This window comes from Chironomus tepperi, unplaced genomic scaffold, assembly GCF_022539635.2.
Source record: "Chironomus tepperi strain 1889 unplaced genomic scaffold, CSIRO-AGI_Ctep_v1 contig_337, whole genome shotgun sequence".
Classification (NCBI taxonomy): Eukaryota; Metazoa; Arthropoda; class Insecta; order Diptera; family Chironomidae; genus Chironomus; species Chironomus tepperi.
Window position 1 is genome coordinate 1,037,357 of NW_027226459.1, and position 19,829 is coordinate 1,057,185.

The following is a 19,829-nucleotide window of genomic DNA, read 5'->3' on the forward strand; positions in this document are numbered from 1 at the left end:
CACATCATGAAATATATAAACATATAATAGAAACCACTTCGATTCAGAGAGTATTACGGGATGGAAGCTTGGAAGATGTATTTAGGAGTCAAAAAACCTTTCTTTAAAACTCCTTAATCTGCTAGAATTTATGTAAAAGAATCTTGACGTCGACTTGAGTTCTGAATGATGTCATTTGAATGATGAATCATTTGTTTCACTCAGGAATACTTCGCTAGCTGTACCGATCAATTGTGATCGATAGTCGCTCGGGACTATGACTTCATAACTCCCTATATGATTAATAAAATGACAATTTATGGTTCAATTCACCTGATATTAGTTGCACACTTGATAAAGGCTTATCAACATTTTTTTAATCCTCTGATACAGTAGCTACTTGATAAAAAATTCTCTGAGATTTGTTATTAATTGGTTATTGCCTTGTTTAGTATTCGGTAGTCTTTTAACTTGTCAACTTGGTTTCTTAACAGACAGAAAAATGAAATTTTTGGCATTATTTTGCGTCATTCTTTTTGCGTGTGGTTCTACAGCTGATTCATTAAACGATTTAGCAGCAATTGAGAAGTTGGTGTCGAATGAAATTGGTCATGAAAATTACGCACGTGAGTTGAATTGAGAAGTTTTATAGGAAGGAGCTTAAAAATTACTTTATTGTCTTTAGTTGCTGAGATTATTTTACAAATCCTCGATCGATTCCGCGGTGTCATCAATGACGCTGTTAAAGAATTGTTGGAAAATCAAAGACACTTGATCCTTACAGGCATACCTCCAAATTTTAGACCTCTCGATCCATTATACATCGAAGAATATTTGATTGAACCAGAAGAAGTAGTTCCTGGATTTTCTAAGTAGAAAATAATGCAGCCTTATCTAATCTTTGGTTAATGACCTAATTTTTATTTTAAGCTTCCAAATGAGACTTTATAATACTTCCTTGAAGGGATTCTATAACTTTAAAATTGAACAAGTTGATATTCGACCATTTGGATTATTTGGGATGATTACGATATCAGTTGATAAGCTTGAGATGGAAGGATTCCATTCAACTCGTGCGACATTATTGGGCCAAATATTCCCCATCACAGTTGAAGGAGATGGACCATTTTCAATGACTTTAAACAACTTTAGAGCATCAGTTTTTGTCGAAATTGAATTTAATGGTCGTATTCGTCCTAATTTAAAGAATGTGGTTACTACTTATTTAACAACCTCGGTTCAAACTAATTTCACTGGATTTAATCCAGTTACTGAGAGTATCTTCAACATAGCTGCACAAGCAGCATTCCCAGCATTAATAGGGCTGTCTAATATCAATGCAAATTTATGGCTTAATGACGAATTTGTTCCAGCAGTTAATGGAGTCATCAATGACTTTGGTTTAATGGACATTATTGGTCTGATTAGAACTATAATTAGAAATAATGCAGATAGCTTTGACACCGAAGTTATGGACGCACTTTATCGATTTGATCAAATGAATAGAAATTTGTAAGCATAACTGATTATGTAAAGTGATATTAAATAAGGAACGGAATCAGTTCAGATGAAAAACAAACTTTTACTTTAATTAGTTTTAATTAAATCAACTGATAGCATCCAATGATAGTGTCTGTGCTCGTTTAAATTTACTTTAAACAGTAAATTACATTCCACTTACTGATGCAAATGAATGTTTTAAGATGTAAATGAACTCCAAATGTAATGCGAGATGAAATCTGCAAGCAGTGTTTGCATTTGTAAAAATGTGTTGAAAATCTCTACGACAGTCGAATTTGAGTGTAACATAAAAACCGTATTAACGCTTCCATTTTCCATGCAAATATTCTCTCAAACTTTTTAAATAGGGGTTGTTCACTTGTTATGTTACGTGGAAAATCGACAATTGTTTTTTTGAGCCCTGGGCCCACATCCCTCAAGGAAAAAGTTGGAAATTGAATGTGATCCTTGGATTCAGAATTGTTAGAACTTTCGACGTCATTTCTGAACAACCCCCTCATCATCTCTAAAGAAAAATTCCATCTTACTTACATTTTCAGCTCTGCAACTTTCAGATTTTTTCCATTTTTTTCTGTACTTTTGAGATTTTTCCTTTTTTTCATGTTTAGAATGAGTAAAAATAGAAAATCGATATTTTCATTCAAATGTCTGTACCTTACAGATTATTATGGATGGAATAAAAGTAAAAGACATTTAAAATATGAAAACTCAAGCGCTTGAAGTGATTTCACAACTTTCCAAATTCAATCGATGAGTTTTTATATTTGATTGAACTTCAATATTTTATTATAAGCTCAATATAATTTTTTCATGCACTTAATGCTTATCGAAATTTATCGTATTGTGAAATTTCATTATTGTGTTATCACCAAAAATAAAGAACCTCCAAACACACCATAATGATGTAGAAAAATTCGTTCGATAATCTGCCGCAAAGCATTTTTGTTCCGTAAATAAAAAATCAGACAATTAAGAGAGGAAAGAGGTTAAAAATGTAAATAATCGAAGGACGTAAGCGCATGTATGACCTGCAATCTGTATTTGATTAGCAAAAAGTAATAAAAAATGAATTAAAAATTTTATGAGAAATAACGGTCAATCTTTTTTTGAAAATGAATGAATGAAAGAATTTCAAATCTCAAAGGGCTAAAACTACGTGAACTTTTTGTGTGGTAAATTGAAAAATCATTAATTAAAGCATTTAACAGTAATTTAAAGCTATAAAATCAATCCATAAAGCAGCAATTCGATGGTAAGTTCCAATATCTAACAGATCAAAGTGAAGAACCATCATTTCAATATCTCAAAACTACGCTAAAAATCAATTTCCGTAAAACTCAATATTGGCATTTAATTTGCGTAAATTATTCGTTTTTGAGCAATTCATTTTGCATTTAAAATGAAAAAGGTCGAGAACAATGCACAAGTGAGTAATAAAGATCATTTGATGAGTAGCTTTGAGCTTCAAACTTATCAAAAATTCATGAATAATGTCCTGAATGCAAAACCACATAGACGGGACTTTTATTGACAATAAAAGTGAATTTATTATTGGATAATCAATGAAAATCTTTAATGGACAGCTTGAGAATTGATGGCACTCTATCAATCCTTATAAAATAGAGCATGACAAAGCTTAAAATCTTGATTGAATGATAAAAAAGTTCACAAAAGAATCTGAAGATAGAAGATTTTATCATGCAGAACTTATTCAAGTGGCAATTCAACACCGTTACACTATTTAATGAGCTCTCGAAACTGATCATTGAGATGACAATTAGAACTTGAAAGAAAAAAGCAAGTGTATCATAGAGCACTCGTAAAAAAATCAATAAATCAAAGAAGATTTTGATGTGTTAAGCAGCTTGAAACTGTTTCTTGCTACAGCACATGGTTAATATATAGTGCAAGACACTTGACCTTCCGTTGAGCACTTTCTTTTATTTCTTTTCTGTAAGAGATTTAATATCATGATTGCAAAAACTTATTTGTCCTTCCAACAAAATGTTCTCTACAGTCACGAAATCTTGTGAAATCGAAGCTGACGTTTCTACTTTATTTAATAACAAATGTTTCTGTGGCTTTAGGGGAAAAATTCTGTTAAGTGCTTAAACTTTTCAGACAACGAAAGTTTTATCGTTCAAATTTAGGAGTGAAATTTCGCTGGTTTTTTGGATGTTATATTGTAGTAAATGGAAGCTGTGAACATAGCTTTGATATTTTGTAGAATAAAGTGGGGTTGGGGAGTGTTCTGAACATAAATCAATGTAATGTCGATCGTTTAAAATAATTGAGCATTTTCAGTCCATAATTCAACTTCTCGAATTTCATTTTGACGGTCCAGACCAGTGTTGCAATCTGCCAGTTTTTCTGCAGAAGACAATTTCTTTATAAAGATTTTATCTGCGGAAGAAAGTTGTCTTCTTGCAGATAAATAAAATTGTCTTTCGGAAGATTGTGTCTTCCGGTAGATTTAATCTTCCGCAGACAACTGTCTTCCAGTAGACAAAAAAAAATGTCTACAGGAAGACAGAATCTGCATGTAGATTTATTCTGCCGCAGAAAAATCTACCAAAAATTTTATTTTTTTTGCAAAATCCCTAATTTAACAATATATTACCTATTAATTATGTGCTATTTATGTTCGAAAACATCAATATTAATGTTTCAAAGCTTTTTATATCAACTTACATAGAATTTTCATGCAAAATTGTGCGAAAACAAATGTAAACAAAGAATAACGGCATTTTGAAAATCAAAAGTTGTTTTTCTCGATTTACATGTGTTTTAAATGATCTACAATATTTTAAAAGCATTGAAACATTAATATTTATGTTTTCTAGGGTTTCTGATTAACCGCGTTTTTTCATAACCGCTGTTATGCTGTTATGAAAAAACTCAAAACAGCTGTTAACGCGGTTAACAGCGGTTATTGTAAATTTTTAATAATATCGCAATTTTACTATGTTAATGAGCTTTTCATTGATATATTTTCTTTCTATTTGCCTCGTATGGTTAACCTAGGTTTCCTAAACCTACAAAAGTAAAGAAATTAATCAAAATCAAAGAAAAAGAATAATTTTTAATGATTAAACTCCAAAATTATTTTTTTCTATTGAAAATTCATAAACACAAAGGCGTTTGATGATATATTTGAAAGCAATGCTGTTAATTTTGCACAAAAATGTGCAAAAGTTAAGAACACTCTCTTCGTAGCAACTTAGACCGAAATTTTTCTGAATTTTTCAAGTCAAGCTGGACGGAAATTGCCCTTAACTCCATGACAATGGCGAGATTTTGAAAATAAAAATTCCCAAAGTCTTTCAAATTTTTAAAAGCAATTCTAGCCTAAAATTTTCATCCAAAACTCGCATTTTCTTACAAAATCTCAGAAACTAATTAAATTTTTTTTATTAAAAGCCTTCAAAATTTTCTTATTTAAAGCCTTTACATATAAAAATGCTGTTAACAGCGGTTAATTTTCAATAAACGCTGTTTTGCGTTAACCGCATTTTTAGGTAAAAAACCGCTGTTATGCTGTTAACGGTTAACCGCTGTCAGAAACCCTAATGTTTTCGAACATAAATATCACATAATTAATAGGTAATATATTGCTAAATAAGGGATTTTGCAAAAAAATTAAATTTTTGGTAGATTTTTCTGCGGCAGAATAAATCTACATGCAGATTCTGTCTTCCTGTAGACTTTTTTTTGTCTACTGGAAGACAGTTGTCTGCGGAAGATTAAATCTACCGGAAGACACAATCTTCCGAAAGACAATTTTATTTATCTGCAAGAAGACAACTTTCTTCCGCAGATAAAATCTTTTAAAAGACAAATTCTGTGGAAGAATCTGCTGTCTTTGTCTTCGGCAGACATCTTCCATTGCAACACTGGTCCAGACTATAATTTAGTATAGTTTGAACTATTGAAACTCAATATATCATATTCGAGCAGCACAATGCGTCATTGTTGCATTCAGATCATTGCCTTGAAATTAGTCGTCGTGGTGCCATCAGGGGAACTTCGCGTCTTACCATTAGCGACATAGCTATGACCCAGAAAACACGTAGTCCTGTTCGGGATAATGTACAGGAAACAAACATTTCACTGTTAAATTAAAGATATTCCGCACTTTTTGATTCCTGTTTGAAAATCAGAGCAGTGTTGGATTGGAGCAGAGAGCAAAAGATAAAATTTCAAGCATAAACAAAATTGAAAATGATTTTCATCGCCATTACATTCCTGTATATTCATTTATATAAAATGCGTGTTTTTCGATGTGGGGTCATTGGCATATGACGTTCATTTATAAATTACAAGGCACAATCGTCCTTAGTATGTGGCAGAGCAATTAAAATGCCAATTTTTGATGGACGTCATTTACGAACGACCCTGATAGCAATTTCAGCAATTCAAATTGAATAAATACTTTAATTCCCGCTCTGTTGTTACGGATTTTCATGAAAAATATATTTTCATCCTATTTCGTGGTCAGATTGACATCTAAACGATAATTTTGAGGAAACACCCGAATAGCATATGCTTGGCTGGGTACCGTTACATCACTTTATTAATTATAGGATGAAAATTTGCTCTGATGACTGATTTCGATCCATTTTGGTGCGAAAATTGTAGTTGTGTCACTTGGGATGATTTTCATTTTGAGGATGGGAGTCGTTCATTTTTGACCTAACGCACAACCCACTCAGGAACGTTACATAATAAATGAATGACCCCATGAGGTTAATCGTGATTCAAGAATTTTGAAGCATTTTTTGTTTACTTATCAGTCGCAATAAAAATTAACGAAATATTTCACATACTTTTTTCATTCCAGAAATGGTGTTAATTGCAAACAGGAAACAAATTTCAAATTAGATAAATTGCAGATAGCAACAAGAAGATCTTCAAATCATAAAAGTCTAGTCTTAGTCAAAAATTTTACAAATCCCAATCTAAAAGCAACAAAGAATTTGTATCAAAGTAGAGAGAGGGACACATCATTTGGGCATATACATAAGGTGAGCTTCTTTTTACACATTCAAGGCACAAAGAGCAACATGCGAATACAATTATTGAAGTTTTTCATTTCTCAGATACACAAAATTTACATATTTACTTATACAGCACAAGAACCTTTACGATATCCATAAAAAATAATCTTTGTACATGCTATATGAGTTCTCGAAACTTCCACTTCTCAAAAAGAATTCTCAAATAGTTTACATTCTTCTGTATATTCTGATATTATTCCTTTATGTGAGTCAACATAATAATTTCAAAAGTATAGACATAAGCTAACACAGCATGAGCACAAGATCCTTGAAAGAAAGAAAGAAAAATTCATGAATGCAAAAATAATTTTTCCATTTTTTATTATTTGTTTGGTATGAAGACATCACCATTAAACTCATAATGACCTAATTTCTATAGAAAATCTATATGATAATAAGATAAAGTAAATTGACAGTATCTAGGTCATTGGTGAGTTCACCTTCAATTTAATGACCATCATGTACATATTCCAGTGTTGACCAAACTGTGTGTTTCGGCATGCTGCCATATTCCGCTGTAAATTGGAACGTTCATTTGAGATTTGAATAATATTTACTGTACATAGTTGCAAGCCCCTTTTCATACAAAATTTCAGTCTTTTTTTGAACTTCGAAGAATAAACATTTATAAATCGATAAGGAACTAGTTTTTAGTTAAACTATAATCACCACAATTACGAAACATGTAGCTTAGCATCAGGATATGCCTACGTACGAAAACGTTTAGCCAACCCTGATCAATACTAACTTTTGATGACATTTCATAATATCGATCAATGAATTCATTGCATTGCACAAAAAAATGTGTTTGTGTGTTGCTATTTTATATCCATTTAGCCAATCATTCATGTTCCTAGCTGTCATGTTCTTTCGTAATTTGAAATTAATTGATGGTAATAAAAACGAATCATAAAATTTCAAATTGTAGCACTTTCTTTTTGTGTTTGAAACAATAATTGACTTTTTATTGGTCGATTTTTATTGATGACCTTTTATGACTTTATCAATTGTTTTGAATTTACGGAATGAGCTTACGACGTGTCATGAGTGAATTGCAAAAAGTGCCACTTGGCAACTAATCAAGTTGATTCCCATTTGGGATTCCTAAGAGGAACATAAAATTTTTATTAAAATTGACTGAATTGGGTTGAAAAGGTTGAGATAGATTGACTGGATTGGTTACAAGTAAAGGCACGATTTTGTCGATATCAAGCAATTGAACCAGACCTCTAAGTTACTGTAAAAAATAGCAATAATTCAAATTTTTCTTCATAAAATTTCAAAAATATTAAATGATCCAAAAAGAATCATCCAAGTGTTATGCACAAATATTGACTTTATTCACCTTAAAAATTCTGCATGACTTATCCAATCATGTATTTACGCAAATAAAACGTAAACTTATAGCCTCTTTAAAGCCCTTCCATTCCTCTCATGATTTTTATTGATTTCTCTTCTTCTTATGTACGCTCTCACTCATGAGAGGAAAATTTTTTACCTTTGAACAAATAAATTGGATGTAAAAGAAGCAAAAGGAAAGGAATCGCATCAATACACACTCTTTTATGTGAAAATTGATTTGTGCGGGAAAGAGATGAAGAAAAAAAAAATTGAATTTTTATGAGCAAAAATTTTCTTTCATGTTTTGAGTTCAATTTTCTTCTACTTTTTTTTTGTGTGTGCTAGACTGATTGCTGATGTAATTTAAAAAGTAAACATTCAAAAATTAGCTTTATAAGCTGTATTTTATAACACAAAATTACATTTTTGATCGAGTCAGCAAGTTTACTGTAATCCAGTGATGGACAATCTTTTATTTTTCGCGGCACACCTAAGTGGTAAGCCTCGAAAACACAAACGACATACTGTTCTTGGCATTTCCAGCAAATTTTGACTCTACACTAATGCACCGCAGCATATACATTGCCCACCACTGATGTAAAGCAATGACTTCTCAGAAGTTACCTCTCGTAAAGTTCATAATACAATTACGACTCTAAACATGCGGTTAAGTAAATATTTATCTTAACTATTTTCAATTATCCGATTCTATAGAAATCATGTAAAGTTATAAAGGGTCATTCACTTATGACGTCCATGACTTGTTGATATGAAGCAATAAGACGTAGTTTTGATGTTTTGAAGTTGTTGATCTGTCATTGTAGTGCAGTGTACTCTCTTTCAATTCTGGATTCATCTCACAATAGAATGATTTGAAATCTCCATGATAATTATACGTTATAAGAATTCACTCTGGGTCATTAGGGTCGGATGTTACGTAATCCAATAGCGTCGAGTCACACCAGGATTAGGTCCTCAAATTTATTGTTTCTGTTAAAGGACTGCCACTTGTTTCTAAGTATACTGACCCCTCGTCAGCGTTATGGCAGCATTTCAATGTAAGCCGATTGGGTTCGCATATAGAAAATCTAAGTAGTCTCAAGAACTACGCTTGCTAATAGGAAGCTAAAAGTAGAGTCAACAATTTATACTCCTTACAAAACATCACTAATAGACTATTCCTAAATGACCTTGAATTTCTTCAATTCCATTCACTTCTTCTTTTAAATGTTTTTCCTCCAATAATTCACAACTTTATGGCATGTGAGTAATAAATTTCTCCCTTTAACTGTTAATAACTGATCATAATTTCTGAATGATTGCCCTTATTTATGTTCTATGTATGTGATTAAAGCTACATTATTTCAAAATTTAATTACTCTCTAATGAACGATATTATTGATAATTCTATTCTATCTGATGTGAAGTGTAGACTATAAATTTTACAAAAATTGCATATTCATTGACTAGCTTTACATTATTCAAAAATTGAATGGCCATTAATAATGCTGAAAATTAATTACATAAATGCGGTTTTTATCCCTTCCAGCAATTAAATTGACAATATTTTACATGAAAAATATTATTGGATATACTTTTATTGTTACTGATATTGAATTTATGTCCTATAAATGACACATTTGTTCAATGTAAAATTAATGAATCATTATTAATCAATATTAATGTCCTTTTTACCATAAACAAATGCCTTTTGTCACTTCCGTTACTCAAATAAGCTTGAACTTACATCCTCTATTGTATTCATTTCACCTTTAAAAGCTTATCGATCAACCTGATGCTTCCTTTCTATTTATACAAATCTCATTTGTTTTTAGAAGCTATTTTTATGGTGATAAAGTGCTTCAGATGTAGATAAACATAGACATTGAACTTTTTATATCATCGATTTTCATTTGATGTGTCGGCCAAGATGTTTTCATGACGTACGGTCTGATGAATTGCTTGAATAGACTTATTTTAGGATATAAGACGGGTGTAGGTTTAAGAATAAAATTATGACTTGACATTAGGGTTTGTGGTGCCTTGGACGAACTATTAGGTTTAGCCAAAAACAGCCTACGCATCTGAAGTGCAGGAAATGCAGACCTACGCTTCTCATCCGAACTTTATTTTACATGCACAGAAGTTTTAATCGATATTGTTTAAAAATATATGCCTCATAAATGACCAATATCGATATTTTGAATGAAAATTGTCATATCATCAACATGACCAGCCGTAAACGCCTCATACAAACATTTTGATACCATGACGTAATGATTTTTTGACATTTTTATGGTTGATTTATTTTTGTGGTAAACTCAAAACTGAAATTGAAAGGTCTACAAGTCGATAATAAATCAAAATATTGTAAGTGAAAATCTGAAATATTTTTGCATATGATGTGCTGATGTGTTAAATTTAACATGATTCAAGAGAACATATTGCTGTGGGAAATTGGACATTTTAAGGCATAAACGACAAAAAAATTTGCTGATCCTTAAATCAGTTTAGAAATAGAAATGATTTATGGGAAGTAAAACTGGTGTGTAGCAACAAAAAAAAATGTGTCTTTCATCGGAGCTTTTTGAATTGTCATCGCATGTGACTATGTGGAAAAAAAAGTTTTTTTTTATCTACTTTATGCTTTAAGCATGTTGTGACTAGAGTAATATGTTGAATATTTATGTCCCAAAATCAACAATGAACTATTTATGTGAGTAAATAAGTCGTATGTCTGGGAGATTTATGTAGATTTCTGAGAAGGCTTTTACTGACAAGTTCATTTCGTTAGAATGGTCTGAAAGAAGGGAGGACATTATGAAGTATGAAACTAGGAGCAACAACGTTTTTTAAGTTCCAAAAGGTCTAATTTTCATCTAATTCTACAGTAGCATTTAAATTGTTTGACTTAATATCCCTTACAGACAATGAGTATGATGAGATGTCCTATCAGTAGCATGTGAGCATATTTATGGTCTGTTATCCGTCTGGCTGTTCCTAATCTTAAGGACTTAAGCGTCTTTTTCTACAAACTAGCCTAAGGTCTAATTTTCGTCCATCTCTACCCCATCTGCCTTCCAGAAAAAATATCCAAACATTTCTGTACAATCACAAACTGTACCAAAACAAAAGCCTCATGTCGTCGCAATAATATTGTATGATTTTTACATGATGATAATATTTTGAAAGCCATCATACAATCTATTAAATAGAATGCTGTGACATTGAAATAAATCTTTGTGACGCCATTTAGTCTGATGACTACATAATGTAATCTCTCTGTTATATAGTTTTTTTTAACAAAAATGTGTAATAAGAAATCACATTTTTATTAGATTTTTTATATGCTATGCATGTCTCATAACTTATGAACATTCGGCTGATGCCAATCCATGGCGGATTATCTCAATATAAATGTTGCTGTAAAGAAAATTGAATGATTTAAAGCAGTTTATGTGCTTTAATAAAAGAAGTTACGGAAGATTGTTAAAGAAATTTCAAAGACTTTGACTTGAAGTTGCTGAATTAAAGCGAAACTATGTACCAAAAGATTCTCATATTTTATCAATCAGATTCAATCTTCTTCAAGTCCTTGTCATTCAAAATAAATAAGATTCATATGAAATACGAACATGGTCCGCAAAATTTACTGAGACTGTATAACATCAAACATCAGTACCTGACAAAACAGGATATAAATACGAGGCATAACAATCTAAGTCAAAGTTGATAAAAAAACGCAGTCCTTCAGCTACGGACGAACTATGAGGTCAGCCGATAAATACATACCTGTGCATCTAAAATGCAGGGAATGTAGTCCTGCGACGCCTCCTTAGCCGAGCTTGAAGGTTGATTGAGTTGATAACCCTCATCCAAAGCCACACACAGCATACGATTGATTGAATTTCCAAAAGATCTCGGGATCAATCTAGTGTGCCGCAAAACACAGTTTGAACAACCCTGATCCAAAACATCAAACATTATAGTAGCTCAGAGCCTTGCTATGGCCATCAAAATCATAAAAACCTCAAAATATAAATTGAAAATTTAAATAAAAACTTCCGTCCTTCAGCATCAGAACATATTAAGATGATGAATCGCATGTCAATTTAAATTTCAAGTAAAAAATTTGATTTTCATGTCATGTGTGTAGTATGGAAGGAGCTCTGCACATAATCGGATTACAATGTAAGGACATAACTAGAAAATAGGAAGTAAGATGATAATTTATGTAACAGAGATGCAAATATAGTAGAAATGGAAGTGGAATTGAATTATGCAAGACAGTAGTGTACAATCTTTTAGTTTCGCTGCATACCTTGGTGGGAAGCTGATATAACCAAACTGATATAAAAAATTGATTCTGCGAGAGTCTGCCTTTTCTAGGGTTTGACCAAGATTCACAGGCTTGCATTACTTGTTTCTTCTTATCTTCGCTGTCCGTTCATATCAATAGTGATTCTTGGCATTCCTCTGATGCCGCCTGAAACTGGCCCTATCGCTGGCTTCCGCTTACCAATTTTTAATACCAAATGCAATACTGTCCTTGTCAATAGCTTTTGTATTGCTTGCTCTTCCTGCAATTTAGATGCGCAAGTTAGCAGATTTCGACTAGTTTGTGCAAGGATGCAGCCTTGCAATTTTGGACAAACCTTAATTTTAGCATAAGAATTCCAATTCAACTCCGAACCAGAGCTGGAAGTCGACCTGTATTTTGAATGGAAAAATCGACTCAAGCTGACTTGACTTTATGTAATATTCGAGTCGACTTCGACCTCTGCTTCAAGCCCTGAAATTCAGTAACAAACAGGAAAAATCATGTCATTTAATATTCGTTCCGAACAACTTTTTTGACAATGAAAATGGAAACAAGAGGCACAAAAAAGTTTCTCAACAATTTACTATAAACGTAGGGTAGGGAAGGAATGGAAATGAAATAAAAGCAAACCAGCATAATATATTACATTTTTGTTACAAGAGCAGGTAAATTTTGATAAGGGAAGAAGGCAGAGTGAGAGAGAGAAAAAAAATACTCAAAGAGACAAATGAACCCGCACCGACACAAAAGGAGCATGTATAAGAAAAATCAATAAAATGAAGCTAAAAACAGAATGTCAGTCAACAATGAAACATCAGTAACAGAAAAAAAGAGACAAAACAAGAATGAGGGAAATATTTTTTGAGATAGACGAAAAAGGAAAAATGTCAGGAAAAGTCATGCCACAGTTGGTTAACTTACTTCTGTTCCTAAAAGTTCATGGCATTTGATATATTTGTAGATCATGTGATTTGTTAAAGCAAAAATCGAAATTAATTAATGAATTCACATCCACAAAATTTGCCTATATCATATTGGCTGTAAGCCACACAATTTTAATCCCCGCACATCATAACGTTTTATGAATATAGAAGTGAAATTATTGGGAATGTTGCCATTTTATGCCATAATTTATTTTCATTCATTAACATAAAAGCTTATTGCTGATTTTGACGCTTATCAGTTGAACCTTACTCATTATTTTAAATAATTACTGTAAAAGCAAAGCAGCAAGTTACAAAAAATAAGCATCCTTTAATTATGAAATTAGATTTTTTTCCGGAGTAGGGATAATGTGTCAATGAGGTATGAGTTGAAGTGAGATCTTAAGTGTCGTGAATTAGAAAGATTAATGAGAATAGAGGAAATCTGGAACTTTGTGAGAGTTTGGATGGCTCTCATTAAGTGTAAATGGCTGTAATTAGTTGCACAGCACTTGATTTAATGTGTTTTATGATTGACGACTAGTTAGATCTAGTTCAATCCCTAAAACATTGGTGAGCAAGCTTTATTGTGCATCGGGACACTTTGGTGGTATGCCACGACACAAACAGCACACGACATGGTGTTCATGGTATTTCCTAGAGAATTCAGTAGAACAGTAGTGTACTGTAGCACACAGGTTTGCTCACCAGTGCTCTAAACAATTCAAATTAAATTCATTTGACTGATTTTCACCAGAAGTTAGACAGCCACATTGAGAATCCATCTCAAAACTAACAGAACTGAAAGAGAATAGATGAACCGTCTCCGAGTAGCACAAGTCGATCAGACTTAGGGTTCTCAACGCTGAGATCGTGACAGAGACTTTCTTGGTAGTCTCGGTATATGTCTCGAGAATTTTGACCTTACACCATACTTGCCTGACTCTGCCATAGTGTCAAATTCAAATCCAAATCCAGCAACAAGTCAAAGCCACGTCAATGTGACTTCATAATAATGTCAAATTCAAACCCAATCTAGTCCCAAGTAAGAGTCAAGTCACCCTAAAGCCGGATTTTTAATCGATCTGCTATTCGGGCTCTCACAGCATGCAGTTGCATTTAATTCAGTACATGAGTTCCATGTCATGCGAATATAATCATAATTAGAGTACAATGAATAATCATGTAACATCTGCAAAACACGGAACAGAGTTTCAGTCAAGGTATTTCCACTCATTAAGCATAAATACTACAGAGGAAGGCATACATTAAGCACATAGAGCTTATACTAATACTGAATAATATACATACACATATCAGATGGATATAAAAAAAAGCAGCAAGGAAAATGAAAGAATGAACAAAAAAAAAATTATTAAAGCTGAGAGATTTCATTGCGAGAGCTTGAGGATTAAAACTTTCATAATTCTTCCTTTATTATTTTTTATTTTTATACAACGTACATATTTTTCAAGAGGAATGAAGTACGTCTGGGTGGAAATTTGAGATAGTTTTTAATTATATTCTCTTTGAGGCAATTGAAAAACTTGTAATTAATGGAAAGTTTCGATTAAATCTTCACGATTTCAATTAAACGAGAATTCAGCTGAGCTTGAAGAAGATTGCAACTTTAATTGAAGTCATGATGGCTTGAATTGGATATTTTATACAAAACGTGAGCGGGCATAAATACATTATTACTAAATTATTGTACGGCTGATGTCTAGTTCCAATATTTCTGTCCCATCGAGTAAGTCGATATCTAATTCTGGCTTCAAGAGTTCATTCATTTCCAGGGACAGAATTGTCTAAAGCAGTGATGGGCAACCTGTGTTACGACACACAATTATGTTGTTAAAATTTTCTGGAAATGACGTGAGAAGTGCCGTGAAAAATAAAAGATTGTCCACCACTGGACTAGAATTTCGTTGCAAGATGTTACGTAAATTGATATGCAATAAATATTTTGTATTGATATTCAGGAACATAAACTAGAACAACTGTTGCAAAATGTAACTTATTGTGTTACTTAATAAATGAAGGCTCTTAAAGAGTAATACTTTTTTATTGTGGAATTGAAGTTGTTATAATTTGTAGTACAATTCGATGAAAATAATTTGACATTAGCCTGAATGCGGCTTTAATTCAAAAACATTTTGAAAAGTTAATAATTTTAATGGATGAAATTTATGGCTCTTAAAGAGAAGGTTCGTAAATTACTTAATATACATAATGAGCAATGGTGGGGGCAGGGATGTCGAAAACGCGATTTTCAACATTCCGTAATCTCCAGACCTTCCCTAAAATCCTTAAAGATTTTCTAAAACAGAATCTTCACCTCAAAAATCAGCTCTACACAATCTTTAAAATTCATAAAGCTTTTAGATTTTCTTGTTAAAGCATTTCACTTAAAGAAGATGTACGTATATTTGCATTTTAGCTGACGTAGCATATTCGATTCATCTGTTGATTCTGCGATGATGGGGAAAAAATGAAAAGTCATTTTTCTTAAAACTTATCATGCTTTCACGCTGTGGAATTTTTACCTCAAAAAGGGGTTATTTAATTGGATCAGAGGTTGTTTACTTATAAAGTCCAACATTGTGGCTCTTGAGCAGTTCTTGAGAAAGAAGATTAACCTTTAGTGAATATTATCTGAGTTTTAATCATGAAGATAAACTGTAGATTATGTGAAAACACACTGGATCTCAGGAACCTTCTTCATTATTATTATTGTTAAATTGGTTAAGTCTTAAACCTCATTAAAGTCACAATCCCGAGCAACACAACGTGTTTGCTAAGGTACAGCATCAATGATAAGGCACTAAATTGTTTTGATGCCACCATGACGACTGTTTCCGTCCTATTTTCATGACTGAAAATGCGGTTCGCTGCATTCTGCATTCGGATCAATCCTGATATTCAGCATGTAGATCATATCCTTTTAATAAACAAAAAGCATCAACTAGTGCATCAATTCATTCATTCTAACTAAACAAAAACCAAAAGCAGTCATGTCTGTTTAAATGAACAAGAGAAGAACAACAGCAATCAGAGCAACGATATGAGATCATTGTCATAAGAACACTAAAATACAATTTAAGAAGAAATTTACCGTAAAATGAGCCATCAATTTAGGTTAACAATATCTTATGTACTTTCATGTCAAACATTTTGACACCAAAAAGAGGAAGTGGAAATGAGACAAAAAATATAAACGGACGTGAAAAGGCAGAGAAGTTTGAAAATTGTCTTCTGTGTGTCAAGGTTTTGTGGCGCAATTGGAGAGTTGAGTACAGTGATTGGGGACTGTACCTGATTTGTGTTATGGTCGGCACCATGCCTGAGTTACGGTGGACTGGAATCGGATTTTTGTTCAAGGAAATGGCTTGTGCTATTTGGATATTTTCCCAGGAATCACACTGCGTAGATATGACTGAAAATTCCAGGCACTAGGCCGACTTGAATCTAGATTGAGTCTGAATTTCAAAGTATTTGACATGATGAACCTGATGCCAGATTTTAGGTTATCTTTTGGTACTTTACAATTTACATCCAATTTAATGCTCAAGGTCCGACGAATTAACCCAGAACATCAGATTTACAATGTTAATGACTTCCATACTATTTTCTTGTTAGTTCAAGAATCTATAAAAATATCATAAAATCACCGACAAACAGACAGCAACATGTTGTATAACTGAAGTGTTGCATGATAAAATGTTCATTATTTATCATACCCTCAAATAGATGTCTGTGTGCTAGCTCGCATAAAAGAAAAGGAAGAAGAGATAGCGGTTTGTGAAAATGAGACATTTTATTAAACATATTTATGAGACATAAATATCCTTAATATTTCACATTTCTCACGAATTTTCATATTCGATGAAAAAAATATCATGAGTTTGACTTCAAAATTAGCATTGGAAGCAAGTCTGTACAATTATATGATTGTTCCATCGCGTTATGATAATTTCAAGTGTTCATAACAGATGCTGAATTGTTATATATTTTTTTTTCATGAATGAAATGGATATTTATTATTTTCATCCGTCGTTGATACTGACTAAAGTTTCATAAGGCATGAAGCCAGATATCGATTGAAATTGTAAATCAAATATAACAAAATTTGTGTTCCGATTTTTTGTGTGCCATGGAGAGTATAGATAGATTTCAAAATAAACATATCAAGTAAATCTGATTTACACTGATGTGTTTTCGCAGCTGCTTTAACGGAAGTGATTACTTTAATAAATTTCCATATAAATTTACTTTCTATTTGTTTTTATCCAAATGAGATGATTTTTTGATTTGAGGGGAAATTAGTTTACCTTACAGAAGTAGCAGATATTGCAAAAATAAACTTGCAAATTGAATTTCCACAAGATTATATAAGTTGAACGTCATTAGATTGCTTTTTTACGTCTCATTGCTGATTTCAACTGATTTATTAGTTAGATAATTGAACATTTGGCTTTCATTGTTATCATAACGGTCATTTTTAATTTAAATAATATTAATCACATCATAGTTGATTACCCCTTAACATTATTTTCAGTTTTACTCTAAATTTCGAAGAATAAACATCATTTCTGTTTAATTGGTGCAAATAAGTAAACTTAATTTAATTTCAAGTAATCTCAATCTTCATCGTCCGTTGAACGCTATTCGAGTCAGCACAACAATCAGATGAATCTTAATTGCTCTTGAATGACTTTAGATCTTGTTTAAAGATTAACTATTATTTTTCTGAATGAACCGTCTATTATTCATGAAATTGAGTCAAATTTTCATACTAATTGCGTGATTTGATGCAACATGCTCAGCATTTTGTGAAAATTGTAAGTTGATTGACCTTATGTAAAGAGAGAAAAATTCACTTCCAATGAACTGTCTCGGAGTATCTTTGAATAAATACAGCAATGATTGATGACGTTAAGTTTATTTGGGTAACAAAAAACGTCAATGATTGAACATATATACATCATCACTTTCGTTTCTCGACACTTGTGTGCTGATTTTCAATTGATTCTGAGAAAATAAAGTGAAAAAAGGAAGAATTAATTTCAAATTTTGAAGTTGATTTATTTCACAAATCAAATAGTTTACAATTAATCACAATTTTTTGTAAAATAAACATGCTGTTCTTTGATCAATCTATTTATTTTCATACATCCACTTGATCTTGATCTAATTTCTTCTCCTTATTTTTCAGATAATGTTGGTTCTTTAGCAATGGGAAAAACTGCGCGACGGTCAATAGATGAATCGCCGTCGTCGCCATCGAGCTCATCATATCTATTTAATCAGCAGCATCCACAACAATCACAAACAACTATAGCGGGTCAATCGTTGAGGACATATTTTATAAAAAATAATTTGCATACAACATCGTCATACGTCGATTCGCTGAGGTAATGAATATAGATGATTGCGTAAAAAAACAAAATCTAAAAGGTGGATATGCTTCAATGTTTTATTTAAATCTATTAAAGAAGACGAAAACATTGAAAGAATTTAAATACTTGCACTGATAAAAGTGAAGATTTTTATGTAAATATTTACATTTATTTTCTGTGTAGTTAAAAGTTTTTTTCTCCGAAATTCTTTCTTCCTTCACCTTTTTTTTTTTTTATTAAAATTCAAGGAAATCCAACTCTACATAAACTATTTTAAAACAAAAAAAATGTTCCTCTTGATTAGACACGTTTGTATTAAATATTCAATATTTGTTTATTTTTACAGTCAAATTAAAAATGTTGAAAACAGATCAGTATCGACCGCTGCACCAACATCACTTAGTAGTACAACGTCATATACAAAAACATCGAATACAGCGTCACAATCAGAGAAAATTCTCGCAACACAAAAACCCTCAACAACAACATATAAAGCTTTTACAACGACCTACAAGTCGACGACGTCAACGCGTGTTTATAATTTTCATAATGGACGTAATGAGACGAGAGAGGCGATGCGTGCTGAGTTCTATGCAACTTATGATGTTATGACTGGAATAAGAATTGCCGCCACACTTGGTGGATTCTTTTTTCTTATGGTATTTTTAATCGTTTATAAGAGTCGTAGTCATTCAGTTAAAGCTTTAAAGGTAAGTATAACTATAAATTTTTGGTAATGCACAGCTTATTATAATTGACCGATTTATTTTTAGGATCCAAAAATAGCAGCACGTGCAGCTGCAGCAGTACAAGAAGAAGAGGACCGTGAAATGCAAGAAGCATTTGAGAAAACGGCATTTTCCTTATATCAAGACGAGCTTGAACTTCCTCCAATGCCTATTAACTTTGGTCTCAATCGAGATCGACTAGCTTCAGTAGGAAATGTTAGTTGTCCACCATATTTAATCAATCCTAATCTTAGATTTTCCTCAATCGGTGGTTATAGTACACTTTTAGAGCCACCGCGACGGTATTCCGACATGGGACGTAATCGTCGTCAGAGTAGTACAGAATCATCTAGGATACTTAGTGCCTATCATTTAAACGATAATTATAGTAATCAAAATGAAAACTTCTTTAATGAAAGCGATTGTGAGGAGGCGGACGATGAGTTTGATCAGAGATTTACAACAACAGCTGAAATAGCATCATATCCACATGGTTTATTATCTGTGCCAAGAGTAAGATTCTCTCTACATTCTCAAACTTATTCATGATTTACTAACTT

At 32.3% G+C, this 19,829-nt stretch overlaps 2 protein-coding genes and 1 long non-coding RNA gene across 6 annotated transcripts in view; 2 read left to right on the forward strand and 1 right to left on the reverse strand.

Moving 5' to 3' along the window:
* LOC139093706 (uncharacterized) overlaps positions 1-19,829 on the forward strand; it is a 56,500-nt gene that overhangs the window by 30,748 nt on the left and 5,923 nt on the right. For 3 of the 4 annotated variants that reach the window (XM_070644519.1, XM_070644520.1, XM_070644521.1), the window contains exons 4-7: positions 6,341-6,524; positions 18,358-18,556; positions 18,888-19,251; positions 19,315-19,782. In XM_070644519.1, the coding sequence (XP_070500620.1) occupies positions 18,378-18,556; positions 18,888-19,251; positions 19,315-19,782 (1,011 nt within the window). In that variant the 5' untranslated portion in view covers positions 6,341-6,524; positions 18,358-18,377. Of the gene's footprint in view, positions 1-6,340; positions 6,525-17,961; positions 17,984-18,357; positions 18,557-18,887; positions 19,252-19,314; positions 19,783-19,829 lie in introns of those variants that run through there. The other variant, XM_070644522.1, reaches the window with a different exon arrangement.
* On the forward strand, positions 428-1,558 carry LOC139093616 (uncharacterized). The gene is made up of 3 exons (XM_070644382.1): positions 428-605; positions 665-851; positions 910-1,558. The coding sequence occupies exons 1-3, from the start codon at positions 482-484 to the stop codon at positions 1,493-1,495; spliced, it is 897 nt and encodes a 298-aa protein (XP_070500483.1). The 5' UTR covers positions 428-481; the 3' UTR covers positions 1,496-1,558.
* LOC139093708 (uncharacterized) lies at positions 18,207-18,910 on the reverse strand. The gene is made up of 2 exons (XR_011544728.1): positions 18,708-18,910; positions 18,207-18,628 (listed from the first exon to the last, which is right to left on the reverse strand). It is a non-coding gene; the product is annotated as an uncharacterized lncRNA (long non-coding RNA).

Bases quoted from the DNA above. Each gene is read 5' to 3' on its own strand.
- LOC139093616 (XM_070644382.1), top strand. From the start codon at position 482: ATGAAATTTTTGGCATTATTTTGCGTCATTCTTTTTGCGTGTGGTTCT. The intron at 606-664 runs GTGAGTTGAATT...TATTGTCTTTAG, and splicing joins TGGTCATGAAAATTACGCAC to TTGCTGAGATTATTTTACAA. The intron at 852-909 runs GTAGAAAATAAT...TTTTATTTTAAG, and splicing joins GTAGTTCCTGGATTTTCTAA to CTTCCAAATGAGACTTTATA.